Here is a 10,473-nt window from a genome sequence, read left to right as displayed (position 1 = left end):
TGACTTGAAACTTTCCTCTCTGAAGTGTTTCACATCCAAATGCTAACTGAGTTTAAATGAATAAGGACACTAAGATGGTGTTGAGAGTCAGAGGTTTGCGAGGTTGAGCTGGAATACGCTGGATGCTGAAGAATCCGAATCACTCTGTTCAGAAGCCCTACAAGCGGCAGAATTTCCAAACCTTGTATGCAAATGTAGTTTTTGTAAAGGTTGTTTTTTGGACTTGAAAGAGATGGAGAATTGTGCAGGCTGAATTGCCTTTTCACTATGTACACCCTCATAGACACTTTTACATCCACCTCTTTGGGGTTTTCTGAAGGCAAAAACTAGCACGGTATTTGCTGAGGACAACAAAAGGTCGCCCAAAACCTCATCTACTCAGGTTGTTATCTCGATTCAGAGAGAGGCTCTGCAACCCTATCACAGGACATTTACCTCCCATTTTACCTCAAATGAGTTCTCAGAAGTTGTTTTGGCTTGTCAAGCTAAGAACTTCTCAGAACTCTGGGCCCTCCACAAATAACTCGATTTTTTTGTTCCAACTTAGTTCAGTATAAAGCACATCAAATTTTTTTTTTTAGGAAAAAGGACAACCGCGTGAAAAGTAATCCACCATCAGATCTAAAAAAAATAAAGTTTAATGTTCGTGTATCACAAAGTAAATATATTAGTGTTTACAAAACAATTGGGTGCATGACAATAATGCATAACCTAATTACGTTTTTTTTTTTTTTTTACCAACAACAACAGTGATAAGAACGCCTTCTATCGACAACAAACACGGTTTCATCCCACAGTTATAAATGTATAATTCTACTGTATAAATGCAAAAGCCGTTACAAGTTCAACAGAGTGTGAGAGCAAAGGTAGGTGTTGCAGAGGAACAGGAACTCACAGGGAGCTACGGTGGTTCAGATAACCTGATCTGTTTCTCTTGGAGCAGACTTGTGACTTGCCTTACCTTATTTAGAGATCGCTCTTTTGAATACAGATACAGTCAGGTACAGAATTAGGTAAACATTTCGGAATAAATCATACTGCCAAAATATTTCCATGACGTAGGGGGAATCTATTGAGACATTCGAATTACTTAACAATATGGTTTTCAAAATGAGGGTGAATGTAGACGTCCCATAGGCCATTAAATAGCAATCCCCACTTAGGTAAATGAACAAAGATTTGCATGCTAAAAATGATTTGTGTTCTGAACAAAAATGCATCCATCTAATAGATTGTAAAAATGTATATTTTATCCTCACATTTTGGTTGTTCACTAAATATAAAAATTCACGTTTTTTTTTTTATTCTATGGTGTTGCAATGATCAACCCGACAGTTGTTCAGGGTTTATCCTAGTTATTGTGTAAGTGTCAGCATGCGTTGGAAAGCCTCCCCTGACCAAAAGCTAACCACACCTTTGTAGGCATTGTCGTCGAATGCTGTGCTCTAAAAACATTAAACACATTTAGTGGTAAATCATACAATTTCAATTTTTAGTGAATTGTCCCTTGAACTATTGCATGAGAATAGAGAACACAATCGATCAGTGTAATTGAAAGAAGAGGTAATCATTTTAAACATCAATACAATTAGTGAGACAGCTGAACTGGTACGTGACTAAACTAAAAATTTGAGAGGGAAACCTGACAAATGACATCATATGATGGTGGCTCTAAAATTGCCTGATCTAAAGTCACATTAATAGAGGGACCCCAGTACCCCAGAAATGCATATTCAAATGTTGCTATACAAACATGTACAGCACATCATTCACGGGAGACAATCAGAAATGTGAAAAATACTTTGATGGAAAATCTGAAAACATGACGATGCATTTTACAATCAAACAATAGTGCATATCTGTTTCAGGTCATCTTGAGGATGGGTGTTACCTAGGACTATGGCTAACACTAGTCAACAAGAAATTAAACAACTGTACAGTGAACAAGATCCCCAAAACTGGGACAACTAGACATTTGCACTGGGTTCCTCAACAACAGCTAGTTGGTATTGCTCTACTAAACACACAATTGGTACTGTACGAATCAAAGTGCGATGGTAAACCCTGCTTTCAAATTCAGTTATTACTGGTTTATGGTTCACACCATTTTAAATTCCCTCCATTTGGTAAAATCGAGAAGGTCAACGTCTACATTTGAAAATACTTGTGCTTATTATTGATGGCTATAATACCCAGCCAACGTTATCACATTAAGTTGTCGTCCCATATACAGTGCATTTGGAAAGTATTCAGGCCTTTTGACTTTTTCCACATTTTGTTACATTACAGCCTTATTCTAAAATGTATGAAATTGTAGTTTTTTTTTTTCTTCTGATCAATCTACACACATAATGACAAAGCAAAAACAGGTTTTTCAAAATCTTTGAAAGTATCAAAAAATAAAATAACTCAAATGTCACATTTACATAAGTATTCAGACCCTTTAGTCAGTACTTTGTTGAAGCAGATTTACCAGTGATTACAGCCTTGACTCTTTGGTATGACGCTACAAGCTCGGCATACCTGTATTTGTGGAGTTTCTCCTATTCTTCTCTGCAGTTCCTTTCAAGCTCTGTCAGATTGGATGGGTAGCGTTGCTGCACAGCTTTTTTTCAGGTCTCTCCAGAGATGTTTGATCGGGTTCAAGTCCGGACTCTGGCTGGGCCCCTCAAGGACATTCAGATACTTGTCCCAAAGCCACTCCTGCGTTGTCTTGGCTGTATGCATAGGGTCGTTGTCCTGTTGGAAGGTGAACCTTCGCCCCAGTCTGAGGTCCTCTGCGCTCTTGAGCAGGTTCCTTCGACCTCATGGCTCTGACATGCACTGTCAACTGTGGGACCTTATATAGACATGTGTGTGCCTTTCCAAATCATGTCCAATCAATTGAATTTACCACAGATGGACTCCAATCAAGTTGTAGAAACATCTCAAGGAGGATCGATGGGGAAAGGATGCATCTGAGCTCAATTTTGAGTCTCATAGCGAAGGGTCTGAATACTTATGTAAATACGTTTTTTCTGTTTAGTTTTTTTATATACATTGGCAAACATTTTTAAAAACCTGTTTTCGCTTTGTCATTATGGGGTACTGTGTGTAGACTGATGAGGGACATTCTTTTTTTAATTTAATCAATTTTCGAATAAGGCTGCAATGTAACAAAATGTGGAAAAAGTCAAGGGGTCTGAATACTTTCCGAATGACCTGCACACCCTACTGTTAGTGCTTTGATCAAATCGGACCACATTGTCAAATTAAATAAGACTTTTCTGAGACAAATCCTGGTTGACTTGAAGTGAAAGGGAATACTACCAGGATATTCTGGTGTTGTCCTCGTACACTCTTAACAAACCCGAGCCAAACCTGTCCTCGTAACAACTGGGACATCCATCTTCCCAATCTGGACATAACTGACATCCTATAGTCCACCAGAAATATGTTTCCTTATTATACACAGCACATATTTAAATAACATTAACGACAAACACTTTTCAGAGTCAGAATTATGTATGTACAAAAACGACATCTACAGACCACTCGCTATCAGTCTTGATAGTAAGAAAGGAGAGAGGGGTGGGGGGGAATCAGCACAGTCAGTGAAAACACAAAAAACTGGGCTTCTACAAGGAAAGAAATAAAGGCTCTCTAGGTGCTTTGGCAAAAAATAAACAAAAAGTAAAATCCCTTTATTTGAGGCAACATTGGTTGTTAAGGCTCTACTGCAGCTGTGCTTTTTTAGTATTGACCGATGACGACTATGTTATGAGAGAGGGATGAGGAAAGAGGAGGAGTTGGAGGAGAAGAGGTGCTATCTGGAATCCTCTGGCTCTGATTTGATGGTCTTCTTGTCGGAAAGGTTGAGAGCCCCTTGGGAGAAGTCGGCCCCGTTCTCATTTTCTGGAATGAGAAAGAGAAAACAACAACATAGGAGGAGTTGGATTATTATCAGATGATTCAGCATGAGTGAACCATGACAGAGAATTAACCAGCTGATTCAGTATCAAATGATTCAGAATGAAGGTTAAATGTGATGGAATCTTTGAGCTGATTCCATATCAAATGATTAATTGTGAATTAACTACAATAGAGAATCTCTGGGTGCAGACCTGTGGCCAAAGTTTTGCCCTCAACATTGCCATGGTGACTCGTCGCAGGGGTCTTTCCCTCCCCGTTGCTGTGATGCCTCTTTAGCTCATTGGCTAGCTGTTTCCCCAGGGGTATGTCTCCATCTGACCTTTGACCCGCCACACGCAGGTTCAGTGGCCTCTCCCCTACAGGAACACACAGCTAGGTAAGGCCAAACATTTTATAAAAACAGAATGACAATACAGTACTTATCTATTCCATTCTATTCTAACACTCAATTCAACTCATAAAAAGCCATTAAAACACCGTCATTCAAAATAATGATTTGTGTCTGTTCTGTAGAAAATGCCATTATCTATGTCTCGCTCTGTAATGAATAGAGGCTGTTAAATGAAAGAGCGGTGTGTGTACTGTGTATAAAATAAAAAGGTGTTAGTCACGCCACATTGCTGTCAATGCTGTCAATGAAGACCCATTAGATCAGCCAGAGGTAGAGCACAAAGGAAGATAACTCATGCTGTTTACGTGTGTGTGTGTGTGTGTGTGCGTGTGTGTGTGTGTATGAGCCATCCTCGCTTCATCAGCCTCCACTGGTGTGTGTGTGCCTGTGTGTGCCTATGTGTGTGTTTCAGTGTGTATGTCTGTGTATGTTTCAGTGTGTATGTCTGTGTGTGTGTTTCAGTGTGTATGTGTGTGTTTCAGTGTGTGTGTGTGTGTGTGTTTCAGTGTGTGTGTGTGTGTGTGTGCTTGAAGGGAAAGAGAATAAGCAGTATTAACACGGCAGTGTCATGCTGTTGACTGCGTGAGGTTGTGGGTGTGAAAGGTGTCACCCTCTATCCTCTGTGTTCACCACGCACTCTTAAGAGGGCTTCAGATCAATACAATAGCAGCCTATGCTACTCAAAGCAAGCTTAAAGCAACTCATAGCATTTATGGTTATATAAGTCCGTTTTTCCCTATCTGAGGACCATACACACAAGTGGATCCTTCCTGAAACTCCCCAAAATCTCCACAAACAGCTGACAAATGAATGGAAGAAATTAAAATTTGACTGAGAAACGAAACATAAAGGCAAAATATTTAACCAGCACAAAAATAATTGCGTCGGATGGTGGTACGCTTAACCAATATGAACTTTTATGCATTTTCCTTTCCTAAACGTCACTGAAACTACACCTAACCTGAACCTTAACCTAACCCTCGTTCCTAAACCTAACTTCAACACTTGATTACACTGAACAAAAATATAAAACGCAACATGCAACAATTTCAAAGATTTCACTGAGTTACAGTTCATATTTGGTATTGGTATTGTGGCAGCCGGCAGGGAGAGGTGAGGGGAGTGGTAATTGAGGAGAGAGATCTTGCAGGTAGCTGGATCCACCCACCAAGCCTAATAGGGACTTCCTGCCCCAACGAGGAAAGGCTGTGGGTCATTAAGCCAGGGAGTGCTTGGGGATAAAGGAGGAAGCAGCCTGCACAAAAGGGCAGAGGTGAGAGACAAGAGAAGTGTGAAGTGTGAAGTGTGAAGTGTGAAGTGTGAAGTGTGAAGTGTGAAGTGTGAAGTGTGAAGTGTGAAGTGTGAAGTGTGAAGTGTGAAGTGTGAGAGAAATGAGAACAAAATCTGTGTGATTGCCCGGTGTGACCTGGACTGTTGGACAACCCCCACCCCTCCTCCTCCTGCTGTGTACCGGACCGGATTGGCCGAGGACCCGAGTGTGAGGATTACCCCTGGGAAACGGGATGGACAAAGAGAACGGCTTGTGGACTGTGAGGTGACTGGTGAATTCCCGCTTCTTTCCCCGTTGTACCAAAATCCCTAATAAACTTCCGTTTTGCATTCGCTTTGTGCTACTGGTGCATGTTTTGTTATTGCACTTGGTGACGTGGAAACCCCTTGATCTTGCTACAGGATTTGCTGAGAAAGCAGCAGCTACCCTTCCTGGGATCCACACAACATGAAACATGACAATACAGAACATTAGTAGACAGGAACAGCTCAAGGCTAGAAATACAGACATTTAAAAATGGAACACGAAGCCTACATATCAATAGATAAGCCCAAACTATCTAGGTCAAATCTACATGCATGCAGGCCATGAAAGAACAGGGACATTTTCAGCTTCCAGGAATTGTGTACAGATCTGTGCGACATGGGTCCGTGCATTATCATGCTGAAACATGAGGTGATGGTGGCAGATGAATGGCACAACAATGGGCCTCAGGATCTTGTCACGGTACCTCTGCGCATTCAAATTGCCATCAATGAATTACAATTGTGCTCGTTGAATGTAGCTTATGCCTGCCCATACTATAACCCCACCACCACCGTGGGGCACTTTTCACAATGTTGACATCAGCAAACTGCTCTCTCACACAATGCCATACACACCGTCTGCCAACTGTTCAAACTGGGATTCATCCATGAAGAGCACACTTTGCCAGTGGCTATCAAAGGTGAGCATTTGCCCACTGAAGTCTGTTACAATGCCGAACTGCAGTCAGGTCAAGACCCTGGTGAAGATGAGCTTCCCTGAGACGGTTTCTGACAGTTTGTGCAGAAATTCGTTGGTTGTGCAAAACCACAGTTTAATCAGCTGTCCGGGTGGCTGGTCTCAGACGACAACAGCAAAGGTCCTTGTGAAGATGCTGGAGGAAACGGGTACAAAAGTATATATATCCACAGTAAAACGAGTCCTATATCGACATAACCTGAAAGGCCGCTCAGCTAGGAAGAAGCCACTGCTCCAGAACCACCATAAAAAAAGCCAGACTACGGTTTGCAACTGCACATGGGGACAAAGACTGTGCTTTTTGGAGAAATGTCTTCTGGTCTGATGAAACAAATATAGAACTGTTTGGTCCTAATGACCATCGCTGTGTTTGGAGGAAAAAGGGGGAGGCTTGCAAGCCGAAGAAAACCATCCCAACAGTGAAGCACGGGGGTGGCAGCATCATGTTGTGGGGGTGCTTTACTGCAGGAGGGACTGGTGCACTTCACAAAAAGATGGCATCATGAGGTAGGATAATTGTGTGGATATATTGAAGCAAATGGGTCTTCCAAATGGACAATGACCCAAGCATACTTCCAAAGTTGTGGCAAAATGGCTCAAGGACAACAAAAGTCAAGGTATTGGAGTGGCCATCACAAAGCCCTGACCTCAATCCTATAGAAATTTGGGCAGAACTGAACAAGCATGTGCGAGGAAGGAGGCCTACAAACCTGACTCAGTTACACCAGCTCTGTCAGGAGGAATGGGCCAAATTTCACCTAACTTATTTTGGGAAGCTTGTGGAAGGCTACCCAAAACGTTTGACCCAAGTTAAACAATTTAAAGGCAATGCTACCAAATACTAATTGAGTGTATGTAACCTTCTGACCCACTGGGAATGTGATGAAAGAAATAAAAGCTGAAATAAATCATTATCTCTACTATTATTCTGATTTTTCACATTCTTAAAATAAAGTGGTGATCCTAACTGACCTATGACAGGTCATTTTTTACTAGGTTTAAATGTCAGGAATTGTGAAAAACTGAGTTTAAATATATCTGGCTAAAGTGCGTGTAAACTTCCGACTTCAACCTTAAATGTCTAATGTCTGACCTGGTTGTAGACTGGTGTTATCAGGGGAGCCTCCGTTGGTATGGTGGCGGTGCTCTGGGTCTGTGCTGTGTCTAAATTTGAAGCCCCCCATAGGAACCCTCCACTCTAGGGTCTGAAGTCTGTCCTGGGCCTTGGCCTCGTGGAGGATCTCCATCTGCCTGGCCAGCAGATGCTCCAGCTGCAGCTACAACACACACAAATGCATATAATCAGTTGAAGATACATGTCTATTGTTACACACACATTAGAAAACACATAACACACAAACAACTGAGCCTGGAGTTCTATCAAAGACCATCTAAAAGGACAGCACAATCTTAAGTTCCTTCTCTAGTCTAGATACTCGTTGTTTACATGTATCTTTTTGGGGTGGTAGGTAGCCTAGTGGTTAGAGCGTTGGGACAGTAACCATAAAGGGTGCTGGATTGAATCCCTGAGCTGATATGGTACAAATCTGTCGTTCTGCCCCTGAACAAGGCAGTTAACCCACTGTTCCCCCGGTAGGCCGTCATTGTAAAGAAGAATTTGTTCTTAACTGACTTGCCTAGTTAAATAAAATTTCTGTCAGCCATTTCCAGCATCTACACTGTCTTGTCTGTTTCTCCAAAATAACAGAAAATAAGCCTGCAATTTGATGAGGGATAATGAGGTGAGTATTGGTGATGATGTCATAACAGACAAAGAGGGAATGGACGGGCTACTGCTTTACTTATTCTGTTTTTTTTCCCTCAATTATAAATGAGATATGAGGATACAAACTGTATTATAAAACAAAATAGCTTGTCAATGACTCTGCTGATGATATGCAGTGGTGAATCTTCACTTTCTCACATTTCTTCTAATTGGTATGACCCAGCCTATGCACCACCCGCAGATTGGACGTCAACTAGCCAGTTAGTCAGTCAGACAGCAAGCCATACAGTCGATCAGGCAGCCAAGCAGTTTGCTAGCCAGCCAGTCTTTATGTCTGTTTGTCTGTCAGTCTGTCCAGCCATCCCTCAGAGAGTGGTAGTGTAGTCACCTGGATGTTGCGTCCTGTGGTCTCCTCTCCTTTAGACTTGGCTGTGGCCAGCTGCTCCCTCAGGGTCTCTTGTCTCATGTGGATGGCCTGCAGGGCCTCCTGAAGGTCAAAGAAGCCCTCCTGACATGAGAGAGAGAGAGAGAGAGAGAGAGAGAGGAATGCCACTATCAGACCATGGTCCCATTCAGATTTTCTCTCATTTTATGCTCTACTCTACTCATGATGCCGTCTAGCTGAAATAATGTCACCCAGTCTCACCAGGGGATGCTTGTCACACTTATCTCCTGTGAAAAATAACTGTTATATTTTCAGTATGTCTACCCTTAGATCTGTTTATCGGATTCTGAAGTTGAAATTGAGGTCTGAATAAGGAGACAGTGGGTTGCCAGGTTGGGTTGGGTTGAGGGGGCTGTCCCTCCTCTCTGTACAGGGTTTGTGGAGGATGTAGGGGGAAGGTTAACGCATGTCTACAAGTGACGTAAATCTGAGCTCACCCTACCGCCACACCTTATGATTTATCACACCTTCACAGCACCCACAGAAGGTGTGGAGTCAGAGTGTGTGTATGTGAAAGAGAGGGAGAGACAGAGAGAAAAAGAGCATATGAGTATCGTGTGTGCGGACAACCCAACTGCGCAAGTGCATGGGGGTGGGTGGTTCTGAGCGCGCCCATGCGGTGATGTCATGTAAACCTCAGGACTATGGGTAGGCGTGACTGAGCTCATTTGGGCTTTTGTGTTGTCCATGTGGGCGTGTGGCTGGCTCTTAATGGGAGGGTGGCAGTTGTGTGTGTGTGTGTGTGTGTGTGTGTGTGTGTGTGTGTGTGTGTGTGTGTGTGTGTGTGTGTGTGTGTGTGTGTGTTTGTTTGAGACGGGGGTAGGGCAGAAGAGTGGGTGGGGATTAATTTTCTAACTCTCCATGGTTAACTCCAGTTAAGTCCTTTGTGGAGATAAATATGTAAAACTTCATCTCAAGGACACACAGTAACATGTTGTTAAAAGAAAACAACCAGGTTGTGAGAATAATTCGCCTTTAGTAAGAGAAAAGTGCCACAAAAATATTTGAAACACTGAAAAGGTGTGTCATGTATGTACAGATCTTAATTTGAGGCCATTTTCTATAGCAGGAAAATAATTCTGCAATAACAGGAAATGTTGAATTATAATGTGGATTATAATTCATTTATTAGGGCATTTTAATGTGTAAATTACAAACTTTAGAAGCCTTTTTAACCTTGTATACACTATAGGTTTACATTGCCTGCTGTGCAGGAATATTTGCAGCAACAAAAGAGTGATCAAATTAAGATCCTACATCTGTTGCAAATATCTTCAGTAGTCTCCAATAAATTCCAGGAAATATTTTTTCGATGAAAACAATCCACTTCAACACATTCATTCAAACAAATAACTGTATTTGTTCTACCAAGGTCTGCTATGTGACTGCCCCGGAGGACTGAGAAACAGGGGGAAGGTGATGGGGGGGGCGTGGGCCTGCTAGCTAGTCTCACCCTGGCCCACCCCTGGTCTGTGGAGGCGTAGGGGAAGCTCACTCACATCAGAGATTTGGACCGTCATCAAACATACCACTGGAGGGAGATGAATGGACAGCTGCCATAAGCTCAGCTCACAACAGTTCCCCACACAAAGACGCTCTTTACTGAACAACTCAAAAACAACTCAGAGGAGTTTCTGGGGGAACTCTTTACTCAACACCTGCACCACACGATGAGGAACGGAACTAGAGAAGCATTGACACACTGA

General features: G+C 42.3%; 1 protein-coding gene across 1 annotated transcript in view; it reads right to left on the bottom strand.

Annotated features, from left to right (window-relative positions):
* Positions 1-615: 615 nt before the first annotated feature.
* LOC110501389 (NGFI-A-binding protein 1) overlaps positions 616-10,473 on the bottom strand; it is a 17,412-nt gene continuing 7,554 nt past the window's right edge. Inside the window, exons 5-8 of the mRNA XM_021578924.3 lie at positions 8,711-8,830; positions 7,690-7,873; positions 4,104-4,268; positions 616-3,894 (exon numbers count right to left, since the gene is read on the bottom strand). Coding sequence (XP_021434599.1) covers positions 3,806-3,894; positions 4,104-4,268; positions 7,690-7,873; positions 8,711-8,830 — 558 coding nt within the window. The 3' untranslated portion in view covers positions 616-3,805. The remainder of the gene's footprint in view (positions 3,895-4,103; positions 4,269-7,689; positions 7,874-8,710; positions 8,831-10,473) is intronic.

The sequence above is a fragment of the Oncorhynchus mykiss genome, chromosome 22 (genome assembly GCF_057628025.1).
Source record: "Oncorhynchus mykiss isolate SJ-2025 chromosome 22, ASM5762802v1, whole genome shotgun sequence".
In the NCBI taxonomy this organism is placed as follows: domain Eukaryota; kingdom Metazoa; phylum Chordata; class Actinopteri; order Salmoniformes; family Salmonidae; genus Oncorhynchus; species Oncorhynchus mykiss.
This window is presented reverse-complemented; position numbering and strand designations above follow the sequence as displayed.